Here is a 24,395-nt window from a genome sequence, read left to right as displayed (position 1 = left end):
GAGAGGGAAATGAAAGCAGTCAGTATGGAGTTTGTTATCAACACAGCCACAACTGTGGCCGACTGGAGCTTCATGCCATTGGTAAACTCTGGGGAACAACTTTGTTTGAGATTTGGCAACTGGAGGATTTAAAAAAAAACACCTGGAGAAAAAGCATGCAGACCCTAGTCTCATCACTGACACCGGCCCAGTAATCTGAACAAGGTGCACAGCACCATAATGGACCACAGTGGAGAGCTTTGCCAATAATTGGGAAATAATAGCACTTTATTTGGGTGACAGTAGATACTACAGTTTCACCAGTTAGGTTTTCAAGCCAAACACCCAGCGACTAAGCTGCAAAGATTCTAGTTCAGTAACTTCTCTTAACTAGGTCTCACATAATGGACCTAATTTGGGGGCATTCTTCATGGGAGAATGTGTAATCTGACAAGAACCCGGGTTTTCCAGACAGCGTAAGCACTTGTAGGCTGGGGAGCCAGAAGGAATTGTGTGATAAAGACTGAGAGACAAGCGACTATGATGCAAATGAGAGACTGCTGAGCTTTCTATCTTTTTGTGATTTTAGAATATCCAACAGATCAAGATAGATGCTTTACAAAGGCCTCTGCAGAAGCCTGGGGGTTACTGGGAAACCAGAGTCCCTGGTTCCCTCCTTGCACATTCTCTAAACAAGCAATCAGGTTAGGTCAGATTCCAATACCATCTATTAGACCACTTTTACTGGTGGGCTGGAGCACTATGCATCTGTCAAATTGCATTCATGGATACAGCACTCTTCCACTGCTTCTGGCCTCTGAGCAGCTGACACAGTAACTAACTATCCTGTTCTTCCAATCCAACACGGCAGTCAGGTCCAGGGTTACTACCCCATCAGCCCAGGCCTCTGGTATGAAACAGGATTTATTTGTTGGGACTTTTAACTTTTCTACGACAGTTTAATTTCTCTGTGGGAAATTGACAATCAGAGGGGTTTCCTATGGAGACTTGGGGCATTCTGCATTCCCAACATCATATGGTTTGGACCATGCTATCATCTGCTTGTTCACTATGTGGACCTCCTTGGTAGGCTACATTCACCAGTGATGCTGCACATAATCTAGGAGAGCTGAATTTCCCATCTCTTGGGTCCAAGAAAGAGCCATATGGCCAGGAAAATGGTCCCATGAAAAAGCGTGGGAGAACTTACCTGCAGATTTTCTCTCCTAAAGTAGATACCACATACAGCTTAGTCATTAACCCCTTTGGGTTAACAGAAAAAGAACAAGAAGTAGAGATTGTTACATGTCCATGAAAGAAGTTCAAAGATCCTAATTGTACCTGCTCCCACCCTCCACCTTCATTTCTCCGCAAGAAATGCTGAACTGATTGATCAGAGTCCAAGACCCTAATTGGGATGTTTTTCAGTGCACAGAACTTGTGGGTATTAATAAGACCCTCTAATGTATAATTTTCTCCATCTCAGATGACTGGAACTTTTAATTTCATTGGAGTGGAAAATTCTGAGATTTTATTTTGGATCTAAGAGCTCTGGATTTAAGTTTGGAGCAAAGCACCAGCTAGTGAAGTATGACTTTGCTTACCTTTGCCTCTTTTGTGAACCTTACAGTAAGGGTGGTTAAGCCAAGGATAGATTTGGATATCTCTGGGTCCCTTGACCTAACATCATTGTAAACTCATCTCTTAATAGCAACCCAGTTTCATCCAAACCTCCAACAGAGTACCAGTCTCCTAATAGTGGAAACAGTAAAAAGAATCCAATCAGGAGCACGGCAGTAAGAAATATGAAATCTGGACAATGAACAAAGACTTGGAAGAGTCCAGCAGACGATGGGTTGTCATTCTAGAAGATCTATTCCTATGTTGCAGAACCCCAATGACAATGAGGATGTGAAAGATGCTGACTTGTACCAAGCTTTGCCAGTGGTACACTAAACAGAGTCGCAGAGGAAATGCAAAAAGATCTTGGGTCAGGAAGAGAGCAACTCTTTTGTCGTCCAAATTTTGTTTTAATAACAAACACCACCATCCCACATGCCCAGCTTTACTTAACTGCTATGCGTTTCACACTAGGTTCTGATCCATTTTCCCTGTTCCCTCATAACCTGACCTTGACTCTGATTAATCACACACTAACAGTTTCGTGTGACAGCCCCTGTGGCGGAGGCAGTACTGTAAGGCGTTCCATTTGTTCTCCTACATTTGCCAGTTCTCTGGCACATACACAAGACCATGTGACTAGTTTTGGACAATGAAATATAAATGGGTGTGACATCTGTCACTTCTGGACTGAGGCAATAAACAGCCTATATGTGATTCTCCAGACTCCTGTTCTCCTACGGCGGCAGCTGAATAACCCACATGTCCTAGATGGTGCAGATACGAAACAAGGGAGCCTCAGTCAGACTGGAGCCTGGAGTGACTGTGTGGAGCCGATCTCCTCCCATCTCACATCTCACTGGCCTGTGTGGGATCTGTGGTGTGGGAAAGATAGAAGCTCTTAGTATATAAAAACTCGGATACTCTGTCTTGTGAACTGAGCATACTTGCATTCCTATGGAAGACCTCCCCCTTTCTTTCGCATGCATGCTGCTTATTTCATACTCGCAACTGAGTTGTTAATAAATCTACGTGTTATACCCAGACTCCCCTGAACTGGCTGTATGTGATAAAAGATCAGGCACAAGTCAGCAAACAAAGCTTTAACTTTCAACCAAATACATAGTTGTGAACAATACAATTCAGTAAACACAACTATTTTCTACTGCACAAAACACAGGAAATAATTAAATTTCTTATAGACATTTCTTTATTATACTTTCCCACTTGAATATTTAGAGAATAATTTAAATGTAATGCATACTGACAGCAAGCACAGTATCAAATATTAGTTTTTTAATAATTTTCTGTTCTCACCCTTTATTCCTTTAGGAAAAAAATATTTAGATGACCTCAAAGAAACAATTATTATGCTAATCACAGTATGCAGTAACACGTACAAGCCCATAATCAATAGAAAAGAAAGCAACAAAGAAGTGAAAAAGTCTTTCTCCTCAAATCATTTTAATTCATTTTTCCACAGCCATATAAATTTAAAGTATGAAACAACAATAATACAGCTATAGAATCTAGGTTCTCTTTCAAAGCAGCGGCATATAAAACATAGAAAAGCTAAAACCTCAGCACAAGCTTCAAAAGAACAAGGACTGAGAGGATTTAGATGAAGACATGAAATACACAAAATACAGTACACAAAAATACTAGAATGCATAAAATATAAAGCTACACATTTCAGGTAGAAAGCATTGTAAAATATATAAAATATGCAAGAAATCAAAACCAAATTGATTTTTCTTAGAGTACCATGAATACACTGGAACTGGCAATTAGCATTTGAAGATGGGAACAAGAAAATAGCAGTTTCCCATTTAAAACTTTATTTCTAGGCTTTAGGATTTCACCTTCTTGACATCCTTCTTTCCAGAGCTCTCAGTAGCTGACTCTGCTTTTCTTTTCTGTGACTAAAATGGAAACAGATTTAATGTTCTGCTCCAATATGCACATTTTTAAATGGCCCAACAATGTTAAATCTAGGATGTAAATGCATCAAAAAAAAATTTTAACATGAATATTCACTTAAATGTTATACTCACAGTTAATGTTCTATATAGCCCAACAAACTATATAACCCAATGTAAAATAACCTCCAAACATGTTTTCTTGTTAAGAAAAGACATAAAATACCCATCAAAAATAGTCATCAAGTTTCTACTTACACATGGTACCAAAAATGTATGCTTAAAGAACTACTTAATACTTAAAGTTTTCTGGGAAAAATGTTATTTATGAGTGTATTACTTTTGAAATGTTATGATAGATGCTAAAATATCATATTTCATATATTCTATGATGCACACTTGTTTCCCACTTTAGCATCTCTGAAATCAGGATGCATCCTAGAATTGATGACAAATCAGAGTTACTTGGCAGCAGTTTTTCTTAGTAGCACATAAAATAATGCTTTGTCTTACAATAGAAGGCATCTTAGACTTGATGAAATATGGTAGTTTACTTAACCACACTCAAATAATATGTTAAAGAGTACTTGAAATTGTAACTGTACAAGGCAACCTGACTGAGTTAAAATCATCTTACTATGAACAGTTAACTTATTACCAAGTAAATCAAGTAAAGCTTTGCTGTCTCCTCAAAGTTCTTATTTGTATTCATAGTTCCACAAAGATCAGAAAACTTCTTTGATCAAATCAGAACTCTCAGTTTCAACCTCAGCCCCACCCCACCCCACCCCACCCCTCTTCTACTCCCCATGACAACTCCAGTCTCAGTTCAGAGGGTTTTACTTGCATTATACTTCTGCTTAAAAGTAATGAGAAATTTTTAAAAATACTGAGCCCTGTTACTAGGGAGTTCCTAACCATATACGCTACAAACAGATAGGAAACACGTGGTTGTAGTGTAATTCTTTTTCTGTCAAAAACAAATCAGCATTTCATAAAAACCAGTCTTTATAATAGGTATCACTATAGCATTAAACATAATATAGGCATTTTAATTATGTAAAAAAAATGGGATCTACCTAAAAGTTAGGAAAATGCTGAAAATTTTACCATTGGAGTTTTAGTTGCCCGTTTCTTCTTTTCTGCTCTCTCTCTTTCCTCAATTTCCATATTTTCTTTCTCAATCAATGAAATCAGAGTATTACAGCGTCTCTGGAATTCCTGAACCAAATAAAGAAGACTTTTAATTTCTGCAACCCAGGTACAACCTTCAAAAAGTGGTAATTCTTCGATTCTATCACTTCTGTGATAGAGAATTTTCTAAGCTGGTATTCTTCAGAACAATATTCATACAGGCAATATTCCACTAAATATATGATAAGTGGATAAATATCATTCAGTGGGACAATGAGTAAACTGTGGTACATCCATATCATGAAATACTGCTCAGCAGTAAAAAGGAAAGAACTATGGGTATATGTAGAAACCTAAATGAACCCTATCTGAGTGAAAAAAAGCCAATCTCAAAAGGTTACATAGCACAGTGTTCCATTTATATAACTTATTAAATGACAGAAGTTTAGAAATGGAGAACATGTCAACGGTTACCAGGGACTAGAAAAAGGGGGTGAGGGGGTGTGACTTTAAAGAGCCAGCATGAGTAAGTCTTCTGGTGGTGCTAGTTACATGTACCTATGTGTGATCAAATTGTATTGAACTACACACTCATGAGGAGGGCACGGCAACCCACTTCAGTATTCTTTCCTGGAGAATCCCATGAACAGAGGAGCCTGGCAGGCTACAGTCCATGGGGTCACAAAGAGTCGGACATGACTGAAGCAACTTAGCACACACATACACACTCATGCACGCACACACTCATGAGCACACACATCCACACACAAACATGAGTTCATCTATAACCAATGAAATCTGAATAAGCTCTTTGGATTGTACTAATGTCCATTTTCTGATGGTGACACTGTCCTGTGTTTATGGAAGATGTTGCCATCTGGGAAAACTTGATGAAGGGTGCATGGGCCCTCCCTGGACATTTCTTCACAGCTTCCTGTGAATCTATAAATATTTCAAAACAAAAAGTTAACAAAAATCACATTAAAAAAATAAGGGGATGTCCTCTTGTCAAAGTACGACTTGGAAGTACTCAGCTTACAAAAGTCAGATTTCTTTTCTACAGGGATGCTCAGAGCCTTTAAAGTTCTAATAAGCACTGTCAACCACTAGGGTAGGAGATGGAGAAAGCAAGCAATTCCCAAAGCCATTCAACCAGCAGAAGTCTCTTCTCAAAGGATACCTCGTGGGATCAGAGTTCTGAGGAAACACTACTGCAGTTGTTAATTCAAAGCAAACAATAGCTGGAAAGATTCCACATTAATCTTGCCACTACCTATATTTCACTGCCAGCAAATCAATGCATCCAAACTATCAACAGCTTTTATGAATGTATGGTGGGCGTTAAATATATGATTCATTAATATGGACACTCATATACATTAACCTTGTACATTTTGCTGTATTTTAAAGGTAAATAATGGCTTAATATCAAAGGATAAATAACATTTAAAACGGTTTCTTTTTGCATAAGCAAAAATATCTGATAAGATATAAAATAGCTAAATGCTCAAATAAAAATGTGGATTTATTAACAATTGAGCTGCTAAGTCACTTCAGTCGTGTCCGACTCTGTGTGACCCCACAGACTGCAGCCCACCAGGCCCTGCCGTCCCTGGGATTCTCCAGGCAAGAACACTGGAGTGGGTTGCCATTTCCTTGTCCAATGCATGAAAGTGAAAAGTAAAAGGGAAGTTGCTCAGTCGCGACCCCATGGACTGCAGCCCACCAGGCTCCTCCATCCATGGGATTTTCCAGGCAAGAGTACTGGAGTGGGGTGCCATTGCCTTCTCCTAACAATTGAGAACTCCAACCAAAAAGTGGTCAAAGTACAAGAATAGAAAACAAAATAATTTTAAGTGTCCAAATATTAAAAACTTTTTTTCACTCAAAGACATGCGAAGTAAAACAATGATATATATTTATCAAATCAGCAAAGACATGTTCATGTGCGTGTGATACGTGCATCCAGTGTTGGCAGTAAGATACTGAAATGGAAGTTCTCATTCACTGATGATGGGATGCCACTGTGAAAAAACTGTGTCCTCCCCAAATCTGTAAGTTGAAGCCTTAACACCCTCACAACGTGATTGCGTTTGGAGAGAGGGCCTTTAAAAGGAGGTAATTAAGGTTAACCAAAGGAAGAAGACACCATCTACAAGCCAGGGAGAAAGGCCTCACCAGAAACCAACCCGCCTGGAGCCAAACCCATGAGAAATTGTCACCTCATGTGGGTAGGGTGTTATGGCAGCCCAAGCAGACTAAAATACTATCTTTCTAGAAAGAAAATTTGGAATATCAATGATGTATCCTAAAAATTTCATATTCTTTGAATGAACAATTCCACTTCTAGATGCTTAATGTAAGGAAATAAATGTACACAAAGATTTACAAAAAATATGTAGAGCAGTGTGCTTTTTAGCAGTGGAGAAGGCAATGGCACCCCACTCCAGTACTCTTGCCTGGAAAATCACATGGAAGGAGGAGCCTGGTAGGCTACAGTCCATGCTAAGGGTTGGACACAACTGAGCGACTTCACTTTCACTTTTCACTTTCATGCATTGGAGAAGGAAATGGCAACCCACTCCAGTGTTCTTGCCTGGAGAATCCCAGGGACGGGGGAGCCTGGTGGGCTGCCGTCTATGGGGTCGCACAGAGTAGGACACGACTGAAGTGACTTAGCAGCAGCAGCAGCTTTTTAGCAGAGAAATACTGGGAACTAAATTTTTGCTAATTTGGAAATTATGATATACATATAAATACATCTTACTATATATACACATACACAATAGAAATAGCTGACAGAGAACTATGTGCAGAGTTACTGGTAGTTAATAGCAGCTATTTCTGAATATAGAACCAATGGGAACTTTTATTTTCTTCTTTATACTAGCATGTATTTTCTAAATTTTTTTGTAATGAATATTGCAATCTGTAACATTTTTAAGAAGTGGCAAATTTTTTAAATACAGTTTTATCTTTACAAATAAAAGCTAGAAAAATGGCACACAGAAATATTATCAATTATCCAAGCATTTTCTACTCTGTAAAATTCAAGCCCAAAAGAAGGCAGAAAACCAAAGACAGTCTAGCCAGAAAAAAATCCTTCATTAACAAATTATTGTTTAACTATTAAAAATAACCATCTTCAATTACTCAAGGTTAAATAATTTAGGAAAAGTAACATTGGAATTTTCCTTACTTACCAAAACAATAGCAGTATCTTTAATATGCAGACCAAACACTCTTCATAGCTTCATTCAATACCACACATACAAATTAAACAGCATGTTATTCAATTTATCTATTATAGAAAGGGCTAAGTTGACCCTGATGAGATTTGATTGTTGGTTTCTAGGGAGACTAGATAGAGTCTTTATGTGAAGCTGATTCTTGAATCATTAAGCTATACCCTCTGGCTATTATTATTCTCAATAAGTAATAGTTGCCTGTGACTGCAGATATCTTTAGATACATATTCATGGTTCATATGGGTGGTTCAGGAAAAAACTAATACTTTTGAGACAGTTTCATATGCAGGTAAGTAGAATATCTCAAGATGATTATAAATAGACTCTACAATAAGTTCTTACCTTCATTCCTTTTAACCTGTCACTAACTACAGACAGAAAAATAATCTCTCTGGAGAAAGGCATCAAGGAATGAGTGAGTCTGGATGCTACCTTCCTAGTGTAGGTAATGCCACTTCCTCTAAAGATACCAACCCCATCTTTTATTCACATGCTTAAAGACTGCCTAACTAAGCAGATGGTATCATAAACAGAACACTAGCTAACACCAGAAATTTCTACAAAGAAAGTGGCCAGATTACCAATAAAACAGTGATTCACTTTTTGAATAACTAAATGACAACAAAATGATTCTGAGAAATTTTATGATGTCTAAAGCAATTTTATCTTATATAATTTCTTCTTTCACATACATGTTCCCCCTAGATTCTTGTACCTTTTTATCTTCCTATTTTCCTTGGGGTTACAGGGAGTGGTTCACATGGTCTCGAACTGTTTTCACAGTTCTGTGGTCTAATTATCTCTTTCTTTCACAATTTCCCCATGCTGGATTTAGGAATGAAATTGAAGGGAGAAAAACACAACACAAGATGAAGACAGGAGACACAAAAACAAGAAAAACAACAGAAGAACATAGGAAAATGACAAATGGAAAACTGTTGTGCAGTGTTAATAGCTGTAGCCAAAGGAAAAAAAAAAAGCACTTTGTGTTCACACATGCTCAGGAAATGCTAGGTTTTTAAAAGGTTAAACAAATTTTGTCATGGCAGGATTTCACAGAGCTCTTAGCAGTCTAATGTAGATTGCAAGGGGAAAGGGCAGGCTTCGAAACCTTGTTTTGCATACTGTATATTTGCAAATCCTGGAACAATGCTTGGTAGAAACCAACTTGGGAAATGCTGTGCAGGTAAGAGTGATGGAGAAGACTAAGTTTGAATCAAAATACAAAGAACCTAGAAGCTAAAAACAAAGAACTAAGCAATTTTACTTAATTCAGTTGACAAAAGGATCTCACTGATGATTTTTAAGCAGGAGGAGTCATGTAATCAAAGGTATATTGTGTACTCTGAAATCTTCCCCTGATACAGAGTCTCAATAGGGGGAGCTCATAAAATTACAGACTCTCAAGATTGAAAAGGACCTTTAGGGTTCAGGATGGGGAACACATGTATACCTGTGGCGGATTCATTTTGATATTTGGCAAAACTAATACAATTATGTAAAGTTTAAAAATAAAATAAAATTAGAAAAAAAAAATAAAAAAATAAAAATCACTCAAGTTGATGCTGAATCTCTTCTACTATGTCCTTGCTAATTAGCTGTCCAGCCTGTCTGAATTCTTCCCATGATGGAGTACTCATTACCTCACAAGATTGCCTAGCCCACCTCTGAATAAGTTTAAAATATTCCCTTATGCAAAGCTACAATGTGCTACCTTATCATTTCCAACAATTGGTTCTAGATCTAACCTTTGTAGTCAGATTGAACAAGCTGATTCTCTCTTCTGTACGACAATCTTTCAAATATTACAAGGCAGCTCTCATGCCTCCATCACAATCACCACAGTCACCACCAGACCTGCCAAACATCTCTCCTTTAGGCTCAATAGGCTCCCCTTTACCCATCCTTCATTTAACATGTTTCCTGAAGGACTGTATAATGCTTATGTCTACCTTGGTTATATTATTTCTTTCCTTCAAGTTTTCTTACATATTCTTTAAATCAGGGATCAGCACCTCTTTTCTGCGAAGAGCCAAACAGTAAATACTGTCGGCTCCGCAGACCACATGGTCTCTGTCACAACTACTCAGCTTTGCCACTGCAGCATGAAGGCGTGTGGCTGGGTTCCAACAAAACTGTACAGACACTAAAATCTGAACTTTGCATAATTTTCACATGTCACAAAATAGCCTTCTTTTGATTTTCTTTCAACCATTTGAAAATGTAAAAATCATTCTTGGCTTGCAGGCTGTACAAAAACAGGTAAAGGGCTGTAGTTTGCCAACCCCTGGTTTAAACTAGACTTTAGATTGACTTTAAGCAAACTGTCTGCCTTGGTTTTCCATGTCTTTTTAATGGTTTATGATTCTGTTCAATGCAAAATCACCCAAGTCCCAACTTTTGAGTACTAGGACATGGATCTCTACCTTTATTTAATAAATGATGGGATGTTTTCAGTAAGTGGCGCTGCCCTGTACTGTGTGGTGAATATCAATCATGCCAGGCACCAAGTTCAAACATCCTTTGCCCCAATACTCAGCTTCAAAGCATCAATTCAAAAGGAACAGAAAGCATCAGTAGACTTGAAGTGACTTATTGAAAGAGATTAAAGAGACTCCACATTACATTTCCTATGTACTAAAATCCTAGACACTAAGCCTGCCTAAGTCTGAATGACAGAAGGTCGGTGCCCGCTATTGGTTCAAAGTCAAAAGCAGGTGAATGAGCAGAAGCAAAAAAAATAAATAAATTGCACTCCACATTGGTGCCTCAAAATTTGTAGGTAGTTCTATAAAGTCAGAATTTTCTTCTATAGTTCTTAGTAAAACAAAACTGGGAGGTTTTTTCTCCTTTGCTGTTTTGTAAACTCCCTGTACTTTACCTTCAGAATCAACACCTTCAACTATATATTCTGTGGTATATTTCCCAGGTTCTTTGTCACCTTGGAACCCCTCTCATACTAACAAAAAGCAATGGCATTCTATGCCAGAATCTCAGGGCCCAAGCACACTGGCCATTAGATGGGAGTTATATATTCTAATAATAATAGTATAAAAATATCTTGTATTTCTTAAGCAAGTATCAAATGTTATGACAGTTTTACCTAATTGCTGCTACTTAAACATCATTATTTGTACAATGTCATGTCACTTCCTCACAGGATAGCTGATGCTGCTATGTAGTCGCTAAGTCAGGCCTGACTCTTTGCAACCCTATGGACTGTAGCCCGCCAGACTCCTCTGCCCATGGGATTTCCCAGGCAAGAATACTGAAGTGGGTTGCCAGGATAGCACATAAGCATAAATACGTAAAACAAACTCCTGTTAGTGCATGTATCATATTTCAGATTGTTAGAACAATTCAGTCTTAAATCAAACACTACAGTTACTAATAAAACACATGATGTTTACAACTGGCTATTCAAACCAAAGCTTCAGGGGTTATAGCCAACTAAAGTCCATCATTAGAGAAAGGGAGATGAAAAGAAAATAAAGGAAGAGGAAAAAAGAACTCAAACCCATTGCTACATTTCTTCACATTCTATCCAAATGTGATCCAATGATAGGGTCTATGAGACAGAAGCCAACTGAAGAACCAAAGTTCCATGCTCATTTATTCACTGAATGCCCACTTTGTGCGAAGTGTTATGCTGGTACCTTTAGATGTAACCATTTGCTCTTGAAGGTTAAGACAGCAGTAATAAAAAGTGACTCTGGGGCAGATGGTGATATATTAGCCAAGGCGGGGGTTGGGGGAAAAGAGAAGGAACAGAGAAGAGACAGAGATAGAAATTTGGGAATTATCAGCCTATATGGGAGTTGAGGTAGACATTTGCCCATTTCCACAGAGCAGTATTTCTATACAGTGAATCTGACCATGTCACCGCCCTCTTAAAATCTTTCAATGACTCCCCATTTCCTATGGAATAGTGATCAAAGTTCAACAGGGCCCCTGGTCATTTGGCTGCCAGCTCTTTCCTCATCTTCCGGGACTTTCCTATTCACACCCCAGCACACCAACCTACTTGCAGTTTGTGAATATGCTGTGCTTGTTTCTACCTTTGCACATGCCATTTCCATAGTCCCAGGGCCAATTCCTTCCTGGTCTTTCAAGGCTCATTTCCAAGACAGACCTCTTCTGTGAAGCCGTTCCTCTGACCTAACCCTTAAGGCAAAGTTAAGCACAACTCCTCCTGTACACACCTCTATATAGGATCTTTTGGAAAATTAAGGCTGAAGAGGACATTTTAGTCTTTCAAGCACATGGAGAAATAATACAGAGCTATAAGCATAAAAGAGTTGGACTGTGAAGAAAGCTGAGCACCAAAGAATTGATGCTTTTGAACTGTGGTGTTGGAGAAGACTCTTGAGAGTCCCTTGGACTGCAAGGAGATCCAACCAGTCCATTCTGAAGGAGATCAGCCCTGGGATTTCTTTGGAAGGAATGATGCTAAAGCTGAAACTCCAGTACTTTGGCCACCTCATGCGAAGAGGAAAAGACCTCTTTGGAAAAGGTCTTCCACCTCATTGGAAAAGACCCTGATGCTGGGAGGGATTGGGGGCAGGAGGAGAAGGGAATGACAGAGGATGAGATGGCTGGATGGCATCACCAACTCGATGGACGTGAGTCTGAGTGAACTCCGGGAGTTGGTGATGGACAGGGAGGCCTGGACATGAATCGCCTGCTGCGATTCATGGGGTCGCAAAGAGTCGGACAGGACTGAGTGACTGAACTAAACTGAACTGATAAGCATAAATATATTTTAACAATTCTATAGTCAAGAACTCATCAATAATTTTATATTTTACCAATTTTTTGAATAATGTATTAATTCATATCCTCACATTTCATTAAGAAAGTAATGCTCTAAGATACCAATATTAGCTGTTATCACACAATTTAAGTACTAGTACATAAAATGAAAAATCATGAGTGGCCTTCCTTATAAAATTTCCTAGGCTACACTGCATAAGCAACAAACAAAAGTGTCATTGTGACCACAGAATAGCTTTTAAGAAAGTAATGCTCTAAGATACCAATATTAGCTGTTATCACACAATTTAAGTACTAGTACATAAAATGAAAAATCATGAGTGGCCTTCCTTATAAAATTTCCTAGGCTACACTGCATAAGCAACAAACAAAAGTGTCATTGTGACCACAGAATAGCTTGGAAATTTTTTAACTTGACTTCTGTTTTTCTAAAGTATCTATAAAGAAAATTCTTCTCTGACTGGACAGATAATTTATCAAATATCCTGTGCTGAACTAATAACTTAATTAATGTTTACTATCACAGATAAACCTACAAAAAGGGAAGCAAGCTCATAAAAAGCTATAGCAATATTTTCTAAAAAGTCTTTTTTCTCCTACAACTCTAATGAGGAATGCCATGTTCTTAATTTTAAATAAGGAACACTTTCATTAATAATAAAGCTGTGATTTGAAAACAAACAGCAATAACATGAAATTTTTATTACATTGTACAACAGTGTGTAATTCTCTGAAATACTACCTAAAAAATTCATTTGAACTACCACAAAAGGCGAGGCAATTGTAATCACGAATTATTAATACTTTCATTCAACTCTAAGGTCCATGGCCACAGGATATGCACATAGAGCTTCTTGAGAGTCTAAGAGAGGAAAGAAAAAATTCCCTAGAGTCTAAAAATTAAGAATATTTTTTGGCTAAAATGAAGAGTCAGAGAAACCTTGCCAAGGAAGTATAGTCGCTATATCAAGAAATGTTCTTTATTTCAGAGAGCCAAATTCTGCTTTTTATCCTTTGAGTACTTCAAAGAACTTAAGAAGGAGCAAGGACTTACTGATTAAACTCTGGATACTTTCAATATGTCCTTTCCAGTAAACTGACTAATGTGCTAGATCTTTTAGACTTCTCAGATTCTTTTCAAATATCCCAGTCATATTAGTCTGTCACTAAATGAATGAAGATAGTGCCCTGAAATTCATTCAGTAAAAGGAATTAATGAGCTACTGTTGATAAAGGGATTGGCAACCTTATAATATAAAAGGTACTATACAAAGTATTATCTTTTCTTCTTATAGTCATCCGGCAAAGATACTTTTAATTCTGATAGTTTTAAATGTCCTAAGACTAAGACCTCACTATAATACATTTTTTTCTTAGAAGGAAAATGGTAGAGCAATTCATATGCTCTGAGCTTAAAAATCTAAATTGATCATATCCTTCCTACTTGTTTATGTAGTTCAATAGAGACTGATTACTTACTTAAAGACCACACAATTTCTCAGAGAAAGAAATCACAATCTTTTTAGCACAGAGAAATGGAACTAAAACTCATTTTCTCTTTTGTATAGCCAGCATTTTTAAATGGAAAAGAGCCTCAAAGAAATTTTCAACCTTTAGCTGAAGGCTTTCAAAATGTGGCATATTCAGAAGTGAAGGTTCATGCCTTTAAGCATTTTAAGACTGTTAGTTAAGTCAGAAGCCATGAATTCAGTAGTTTGAGATCTCTGAATAAAATATAACTACCAAAGTTTCTATTTTTTTCTAAGTATTTCACACTATTTATTGGTGTCTCTGGGAAAGTCATCTTTAAGCAAGACTGTTTTTAAAGACAGCTTCTTTAGTAAGCTAAGTTTAAGGTTTAATCATTAATAAAATGTTAATTTGAACACAGTGACACACTCACATAATGAATCAAGTTATATCCTCTGTATTTTGGGGTTTTTTAACGAAGCAAATTATTTTAATTTTGGAAATCACAACTGCCTCCTTCAAGGGGGAAGTTTCACTTCCTAGATTGTGAATGATCCACTATACAAGACCAATTGTTTAAAATGAGGGGAAAAGAGATCATCTAGAAATAACAGTAATCCATTTTTTAATTCCCTAATGATTTATATTATCATGAAACATTCTAAAAAGATGGTCTACATAGTCTAAATCCAGAAACATAAAAATTACCCATTAACTAGGAAGGAAAGGATATAGTGGAAAACGTAACAAAAACTCTGGATTAAAATATTTACTATGAAATAAGCTACTATATGTTTTTAAAGATTCTTTAGAAATCATAAATTTCCACCTTCCAGAACATAATTAAGGACAGAATTGTCTTCGTTTTTAAGACAAAAGTTTCATTTTTCAGTCACGTATGTAGTTAATATCTACTCTTTGAAAAACATACATTAAAGATTTAAACCTCTTGGTAAAGAAAGACATAAATGTTTTGTAGAAAGATGGAGGAAAAGATTCTTTACAAGGGAGTTCAGAGACATCTAGTGGTCGTTAACAATACACTTGGTTTTTTTCCTAGAAAATGAAATAAGGTTACATAGTTCTACAGTCATGTTCATATTACAAATAATGTAAGATTTCCCCTGCACTTCTGAATCTGTTTCACCCTACTGCTTTAGCTTAATGTTTCCAGAAACCGAAAACAGCATTAAACTCAACCTGTAAAAAGTAGTAAAATATCACTGAAATAATATACAAAACTCTGCAAATGTTCCATCACATAAAAGGGCATGTATGATTTAAAACATAATTCATCAACAAATGCAGGTGGGTATTCATCTTTTACAAGCTGTTAATGCTGCTGTAAATTAGATAACTATATGCATAAAACGCCAAATGGCTAAAAATTTTAAATGCCTGGCTTTTGAAAGGAGTTCTCTGCTAAACATGGTCATAGATGCATCAAGCTAGAAGGCACCTTAAAAGGCCAACAAGCTCACGGCCAAAGTCTTCAAAATAGAATCTAATTTTCAAAGCTAATAGAAAAGCTATTCTACACTGTTCTTCAATAGTCTATTTCAATGATCCAAAGAACCTGTCAAACAACTCTTCCCTCCAACATCAGTCCTTCATGCTACAGATTAATCCTCATCTTTTTTATTCTTTCCTCAGTTCTTTCTACTGTGTATTACTAACATTTATACCTCTTCCTATTCCTTTATACAAGTACAGCACTTTACATTCATCCCTATTACTGACATGCAGCAAGGGAGATTCAATCGATTCATCATTACAATTTCTCTAGTTCCTTTTGTATTCTGGCTTGATCCAAGCTTGATCCAAAGTATTTGCTACCTCTCTCAGTATTATGTATTCCATAAACTTGATAGACACAGTCTAATAACAATCCAGGAACACTCTAAATTTGTGTTAAGTTTTAACACAAAATATCTGATTTATAAAGCATCCACCAAAATTAGCACCTTCAATATAGCAAGTCATACTTTTCTTTTTATTCAATTTGAACTGAGAATATAAAATGGGTCAGACAAAATATCAAGCATAGCTTCACATCTCTATGAACTTTTGGCCCAGAAAACATTTATAATAGAAACTAAAGAAAAATGTCCATGGTTTGGATTGTTGGTTCTGGCTACTTTTAATGTTTTGTTGTTGTTCAGTCGCTCAGTCGTGTCCAACTCTTTTAGGCTATATGAATCTATTTTGTCTTAATTAACTCAACTAACAAAAGACTGACGTGCCAACATTAAAAACATGTTGCATTTATTTCCGGCTTCCCTGATAGCTCAGTTGGTAAAGAATCCACCTGCAATGCAGGAGACCCCAGTTCGATTCCTGGGTCAGGAAGATCTGCTGGAGAAGGGATAGGCTTCTGGCCTGGAGAATTCCATGGACTGTATAGTCCATGGGGTCGGATCGCAAAGAGTCGAACACGACTCTTTCCATACCAGCATTTATTTCCATACCAGCAAGAACACTACTAAGCGGCATTAGGATTTAACAGGAACACAATTCATGGCAGAAAGTAACAAGAAATTACATCAAGCTAAAATAAAATCTCTTCTTAATTATTCGGTCTCATGATACTCTTACAAAAACTCAGGCAACAATTCCTTCTCATTAAAAATAAATTAAGTTATTCACACAGTCTCAAATATCACCTGCCTCATTACAAAGGGGAAACTACCTTTAAAGTGGAGAGCTCTGATGGTCACCATATTAACCCTGTAATCAAACTCACCATCACCAAGAGTGTGACAACCTGACATAATGAGCCTCCTGATATGATGCAGTACACATCACTTAGGCAGCCGGTTGCCAAAAATGCTTAACTTAAATCTAACAGTGAGCAAACAATGAGATACATGTTGGGTATTCTACAAAATGAGCCTGGGTACCTTACAAAAGTCACTGTCGTGAAAAACAAAAGTTGTAGATTGAAGAGACTAAAGAGACTCAACCAAATGCAGTATGTGAACTGTGACTGGCTCATCAATTTAAAAGAACAGCTATAAGAGACACTTTGGGGACAAGTGGAAAATTTTGTACATGGACTGTATACGAGATGATACTACTGAATCAATGTTAATATTTTCAGGTAGGATGATGGTATTATGCTCATGGAGGAAAATATTTTTATTTAAGAGATAAACACTTATTTTTAGGTGATAAATGCTGAAGTATTTAGAGGTGAACACATGATGTCTGTGACCTACTTTCAAATGGTTTAGAAACATAGATCTGTATATTAATAAATAGAAAATACAGATCTAGATTTCTGAATATAGCTGTGTTTCTGAATTTCTGAGTATTATATATAGATTCTGTATGTATAGATAGATTCTATGTATGTAAGTATATATACACACACACACATACATATATACACACATATGCATATACTAGTAAGAGGAGAAAGCCAATGTGGTACAGAATCTAAGTGAAGGATATGTGATGCTTGAAATTTTTCAAAATAAAAAGTAGGAGGAAATAAACAAGAAAGGAATACATACCATGGCGGTTCTAGACTTGATAAACCAGTCAAATCTAAACTGAGGAGCATTCCGAACACACTGTCTCAATTCTTCATACACGTTTTCTCTATCAAAGCCCATTTTGTGTAACATACATATCAGGAATCTATCTTCTTCCTCAGTATAGTTCTTTCCTTTGCTAGTTCCATACTGAATACGTAACTGATGAAATGGAGCCTTGTATCTTGCAATCTATAGATTTAAACAAAATAGTGCTTTTAACTAAATATGCAGTAGTAAAAAGTCAAAGCTAATCACCATTTAATCATCAATTGAAGCAATCTATTGGTAATTTGACAATTAGGAAATATAGTACTTTAGCATCCAGGGCTTTCTTGATACTAATCCTTCGTTGAATTCTTGCTTCTCCACGTTCAATTTGAGCCATAATTTTCTCAATGTCCTGTAATTCATTGCAACGCTCCCAAAATACAGCTGAAAAAAACAAGAGTTATTATTTCACAATTCTGTCATCTTACATAAATGAATCCAAGGAACTATAGAATGAAGAATTAGCAGGAAAGGATGCAGTGAACTTATACTGTTTATACTTAAGATTCAGATTCATCAGTATATATAGACATATATATATATACATATATATGCATATATACAGGGCTTCTCTGGTGGCTCAGACGGTAAAGTGTCTGTCTGCAATGCAGGAGACCCAGGTTCGATCCCTGGGCTGGGAAGATCCCCTGGAGAAGGAAATGGCAGCCCACTCCAGTACTCTTGCCTGGAAAATCCCATGGATGGAGGAACCTGATAGGCTACAGTCCATGGGGTTGCAAAGAGTTGGACACAACTGAGCGACTTCACTTTCACATGCACATATATATATATGTTCAATTATTAAATACTCTTAAGGTGTAATAAATGAGGGGTATTAAATGCCTCTTTTCATTTACAAGTAAGACCTCAACAAGAAGATTTTAGGTTAGCAATTTTCCTTTCATAAAATATTATGAAGCTTTTTTTTCTATTTTATTTATTTTCATTTATTTGGCTGCACTAGGTCTTAGTTGCGGTAAGTGGGATATTCTATCTTAGTTACAGCATGTGGGATCCAGTTCCCTGACAAGGATTGAACCCAGGCCCCCTGCACTGGGAGGGTGGAGTCCTAGCCACTGGACCACCAGGGAAGTCCCTATTATGAAGTTTTTAATTATCCATCTCAGATGACTACAATTTCAAAAGATAATACAGATACTGATTTAAGCTATGCTTTTATTTGAACATTATATCCTCTAGCACAGCCCCAATTAAGCTGTCCTGAGTTAGTCATCCTACCTGGCCTGATGTCAACTTGAAGGAATATCTGACATAATATCTTCTCTAATCAACTTTTTTTTTCTCGCAACTTCATACACATTGATGCTTATTCCCCTTCTTGTCTTTTGAAGAAAATTCTACTTCAGAAAATTTCTCAGCACATATCTTTTTACACTATTTTCATTCAACTCTTGCTGCTAAAATTTAACTCTCTCCTCTATTTTACCCCTTTTTAAGTCTCCAAATACCCTAAACTTATGCGGCAAATGGTAACAGCAGTAGTAATGTTATGCTGGTATCAAAGTAAAGAACATTCATAGACTTGATGTTATACAATAACAACTCAATATAATCCATCTCTAAAGTCCCTGGAAATCACCAGAAGGCTCTTTCACATTTCCAAAAGAAAAATAAAGTATCTGCTCCCTAATTAAACATAGACTTATTCAAGCACTAGCACTAAAAATAAATAAAATGTTGTTCCTAGTCTGTATTAATCTTTGGCATATTTATTAGTATTTCAATGTTTCCTCCTTACTATTTTTCACAGCAAAAATATAGAATTTCACTTGTTAGGCTAAGTAGGCTTTGAGGGGCTAGCACAGAAACCTAAACCTACTTTGTAACATTTCTATGGGGAGAAATGTTCTAGGTTCTATACAGCTGCTGCTGCTGCTGCTAAGTCACTTCAGTCATGTCTGACTCTGTGTGACCCCATAGATGGCAGCCCACCAGGCTCCTCCGTCCCTGGGATTCTCCAGGCAAGAACACTAGAGTGGGTTGCCATTTCCTTCTCCAATGCATGAAAGTGAAAAATGAAAGTGAAGTGGCTAAATTTGAGAGCTCAACCTATTTGGACTTTAGAAACTTCCTATGTTCTACATAAAGAAAACTTACTACACATACTTGTCTATTTTAAAAGATTTGTTTTCAGAAGCCTGAGGTTGGCTGCACTGTGACATTGTAATCAGTATTTATTCCATATGCTTTGGCACATAATTTAGTTCTGGTCAAGACCAAAGACACAGCTGAGTAAGAGAGGGAGTTGGCACATAATTTAGTTCTGGTCAAGACCAAAGACACAGCTGAGTAAGAGAGGGAGTTGATTCTAGGACCTGTCAACAGATTTATTCAAGCAGTCTTTTCAGATCTACTCCAGCTTGCCTGGAGTTAATGGAATTCATATAACCTCCCTGGAGCAAACAGAAACCCTGAGAGTGCCTGAGGATCTAAAAGAACCTGATAGGAATCCTCTACTTCAAGGACAACCTAGAAAAACACTAATTCCATCCACTGAAACTGAAGTCCAGAACTTGACTTGCCCAGAAGATGATCATCCACTAGCTACCCTTGTTTTATCAGTGCTATACTTCGCTCTATTAGCTAACTAGCAGGGACAACAGCAATTTGTTTTTGTAAGTCTTATCATCTTTTCATAGAAATGCAATTATATTTTATACTTTCACCTACAGTTTATTCATAAAAGTTGAAAGGTCTTTGAACAAAGGTATAATTAAACTGACACAAAGAAATGCATAAGGTTACAAGTAAAACACCATTTTTGAAGTTATATATACAAACCTGAATATTCCATGACCTCCTCAGGGGATTTGCCCTCCACCTCTCGAGCTATATTATCAATGTCATCTCTTCCATATTTCTCATTAGCTTTAATGAACTGATTGAAATCTCGCTTAGTCCAGTTTGTGAATCCCTGTGAACAAGAAAGCAAGCATCATCAATAGAGGTTAAATTAACAAATCCAAATATTGTTCTATTTAGTTCTATACAACAATACATTAAAAACAGTTCAAAAGACTTAAAATTTTTCTTCTTATAAAATCCCAGGTTTTTTTATGTTGGAATCAAAAGTTGAATAGTGTTATTGCAAAAATAACTGCTTTTCTATCATAAAGAGAATATATTTCCCTCTAAGTACTAAAAACTGATTTATAGTTCCAAGATATTATATAGTTTTTAACTCCGTATTTTATAGATGCCTACTACATTAAAATACAAATGCATAAAATAAAAATGCTAATATAAATGCTGAAGTCCTGGATATTCCAGTACTTCATTTTTTTCACAGACATGTTCCCACGTAAATTAAGAAAAAAATTGTTGATGCTTTAAATCAAAAAAATACATAAAGAAAAAAAGACTGAAGAAAAATTTTTATAACTCTTTACATCATTCCAAACTACTATGAATAAATAATTTCTGTTCAAAATTATATTCATAAATAGGATTTCTATAAACGGTGTTATTGGGCCCACTCAGTTTCTTTCCTAAAAGAGAACAGTTTGACCAATCAGTGTTTTCAGTCTCTTTGGTATTTATTAGCATGTCTCTGAAGTCACAAGACTAAATTTCTGTCTTCCATTCCTCATGCCCCAACCCACATAAATGTGATAACCTCAACAAAGCAAAACTCTATCCTTAACCTCTAGTTGATAAAGTTTTCTGCCACATTTTGTTCCTTTGTACTCCTGTGATTTTTTGAAAGATTAATTATTTAGGGCAGTAGAGAAAAATGACTAAAAATGACTTCAAGTACTAAGAGGGACAAAAAATTGATTTTGTTTCTAATTACAAACAAAAGCAATTTCTCACTTGAGATTGCATGTTCACAATATGTTGTACATTTACAATATACTGCAAGCCAGGGAACATTCTAAGACCATAACTTTATTTTTGTGTTCAGGAAATAAATTTTGAAAATAAAACATGAATATTTAAATATTTTATTTTATTCTATGGTAAGTCCTAATATGATAGGGAAACAGTGTCAGACTTTATTCTTTTGGGCTCCAAAATCACTGCAGATGGTGACTGCAGCCATGAAATTAAAAGACGTTTACTCCTTGGAAGGAAAGTTATGACCAACCTAGATAGCATATTCAAAAGCAGAGACATTACTTTGCCAACAAAGGTCCGTCTAGTCAAGCCTATGGTTTTTCCAGTGGTCATGTATGGATGTGAGAATTGGACTGTGAAGAAAGCTGAGCACCAAAGAATTGATGCTTTTGAACTGTGGTATTGGGGAAGACTCTTGAGAGTCCCTTGGACTGCAAGGAGATCCAACCAGTCCATTCTAAAGGAGATCAGTCCTGGGTGTTCTTTGGAAGGACTGATGCTAAAGCTGAAACTCCAATACTTTGGCCACCTCATGCGAAGAGCTGACTCACTGGAAAAGACTCTGATGCTGGGAGGGATTGGGGGCAGGAGGAGAAGGGGACAACAGAGGATGAGATGGTTGGATGGCATCACCGACTCAATGGACATGAGTTTGAGTAAATTCTGAGAGTTGGTGATGGGCAGGGAGGCCTGGCGTGCTGCGATTCATGGGATCGCAAAGAGTCGGACACGACTGAGCGACTGAACTGAACTGAACTGAAGTCCTAATATTTAGCCAGTCGCAATTACATTTTCCAACTGAACTTTATGACTTCCAGGCATTTGGCTCAGAAACTTATGAATGTAATTTGTAAAAATTCATTCAATAAAATTACATGTTATAACAAAAAGACCTATATAAAAATAATATATAAATATAAAAATGAACTTTCAATAATTAATATGGAAAATTTCCTAGCACTGTGCTTTGCATATTGCTCAAAAAATCTGTTGAATAATAAATCTTTCTGGCTCTTTTCTATACTAAGGTAGAACACATTTTTATTTATTATTTTGTAAGTACCTTTTGCACTGTAATTCTTTTTATCTTCTACAGATTATTTTGGAAGTTATGTCACTCATAAAACTCATTAAAGCAACAATGACCAGAAAGCATCAATATATTGTTCAAATGAAAATGTTTATATTTAATTATTAGTAAATATAAATATTATTTAAATATTTAATAACTTTTAACTATACAATAAGTATCTTTAAAAGTTTCAGAAATTTCTCACCATTGTATTAAAATTCTTTTCAAGAAAGGATATGAGGCATTTTGAGGATTATGAAGTCATTCCATAAATAAAAGATTAGTAGAGTATAATTTCAGAAGACAGCTCATAATCAATAAAATAAATATTTTAAGAATATGCTAGTAATTATTGTCTATCAGGATTCATATGTGGGTTAAGTGACTTTAGTATAATTGATAAAATGTATGTCTTATTTCTAATAATTGACACATATTTTTCATTTATGTATCTTTTAGTATTTCCAAAACTGTTTTATATAAGAGATTAAAAAATAGGGATTGTTGATCTAAATATATGTCTACACTATGGCCCTGTGCTTTGCTGGTGTGTCTGATCAGGGTACCAGGCCCATACAATAAAAAAATAAGTGTGATCTATATTTTCTTTTCTTCTACTGGTTGACTAAAAGTATTTCAATCACTTAAAATATTTTACTTGTGTGAGAAGTTTTTCTTTTTCTTCAGTCTCTTCTGGTGTAAGAGGTTCAGCTCCATCAATCTTTTTTTGTTCCTCTCTTTGAGCAACAGCTGGATTTGGGATATCAGGATTCCTTGGGACCTAAAGATCGAGAGATGTGTTATGAGTAAACTGTTGAGAAAAATTAATTAAGGGTATACATACTTGTATCAATATGTAGAGTTATTTCAACAGTAAATTATCATACCATGACACATGATCCTCTCCACATTTCTCCTACCATGATATTACCAAAGTAAAATTGTTCTTAAATGTGCCATGTGGTATTTTATAGTTAAAAACCCATTGCTAAATGCCACATTATATTCTAGATTTAATCATACTGTGGAACGAAAAAAATCCCTATGATATTATTAATACATGGTAATAATATCATTATCCCCAACACCAACATTATACAATAAAATCTCAAGCCCAGAAACAAAGTTTGGTAGTACGGAAAGAGTCCATATTCACCTGGCAATATAGACCAGGGCATAGAAGTAGCAATGCACCTGAAGATTGCATCCAATGCTCTGATCAGTTCAGCGTGCAAAAAGAAAAGAGTGCTTTTACTGCCTGCCAGGGTATGGAGAGAGAGACCATCTTCACATAAAATGCCAAGACTGAAAGAATTGACAGAATAAAGAAGAAGCAAAAAAAAGAGAGAGAGAAAGAAAGAGACTATATATATATATATATATAAGAGGGAAGGGATAAGCAAAGCACACAAACAGCTGCGATGGGACCTGCAGTCAAGGGAAAAAGACTACAGCAGCCGTGACCAACAAAAAGTGTAGTGTATACTATACATCTCTGCATAGTATAGAGAATTGCAATACACTGACAACTGAGAAGAAGAGAGCTCAAGTTCAAAAGACTGAGGACAGAAGCTCAGCTCTACAAGGAAGCAAGCAGTCAGCCATCATCTGTATGTCAAAAATGTAGCCCCAGGGGCCTCAGTGTGGCCCCATGAACACAGACAACCCGTATAGTTCAGCAGTATGGAGCAGCATTCACTGTATGGAGTGATAAACTAAGTTACTCAGCGCAAAG

General features: G+C 36.4%; 1 protein-coding gene across 8 annotated transcripts in view; it reads right to left on the bottom strand.

Annotated features, from left to right (window-relative positions):
* Positions 1–2,786: 2,786 nt before the first annotated feature.
* Positions 2,787–24,395, bottom strand: part of SMARCA1 (SWI/SNF related, matrix associated, actin dependent regulator of chromatin, subfamily a, member 1) — a 73,273-nt gene continuing 51,664 nt past the window's right edge. For 2 of the 8 annotated variants that reach the window (XM_027534840.1, XM_027534841.1), the window contains 6 exons: positions 23,319–23,441; positions 20,533–20,665; positions 17,996–18,114; positions 17,659–17,871; positions 4,629–4,739; positions 2,787–3,521 (listed from right to left, as the gene is read on the bottom strand). In XM_027534840.1, the coding sequence (XP_027390641.1) occupies positions 3,450–3,521; positions 4,629–4,739; positions 17,659–17,871; positions 17,996–18,114; positions 20,533–20,665; positions 23,319–23,441 (771 nt within the window). In that variant the 3' untranslated portion in view covers positions 2,787–3,449. Of the gene's footprint in view, positions 3,591–4,597; positions 4,740–17,658; positions 17,872–17,995; positions 18,115–20,532; positions 20,666–23,318; positions 23,442–24,395 lie in introns of all 8 variants that reach the window. The other 6 variants (XM_027534843.1, XM_027534847.1, XM_027534842.1 and 3 more) reach the window with 4 other exon arrangements.

Source organism: Bos indicus x Bos taurus, chromosome X (assembly GCF_003369695.1).
Source record: "Bos indicus x Bos taurus breed Angus x Brahman F1 hybrid chromosome X, Bos_hybrid_MaternalHap_v2.0, whole genome shotgun sequence".
Lineage (NCBI taxonomy): Eukaryota > Metazoa > Chordata > Mammalia > Artiodactyla > Bovidae > Bos > Bos indicus x Bos taurus.
The sequence above is the reverse complement of the archived record's forward strand: the minus strand, read 5'-3'. Positions and strand labels throughout refer to the sequence as shown.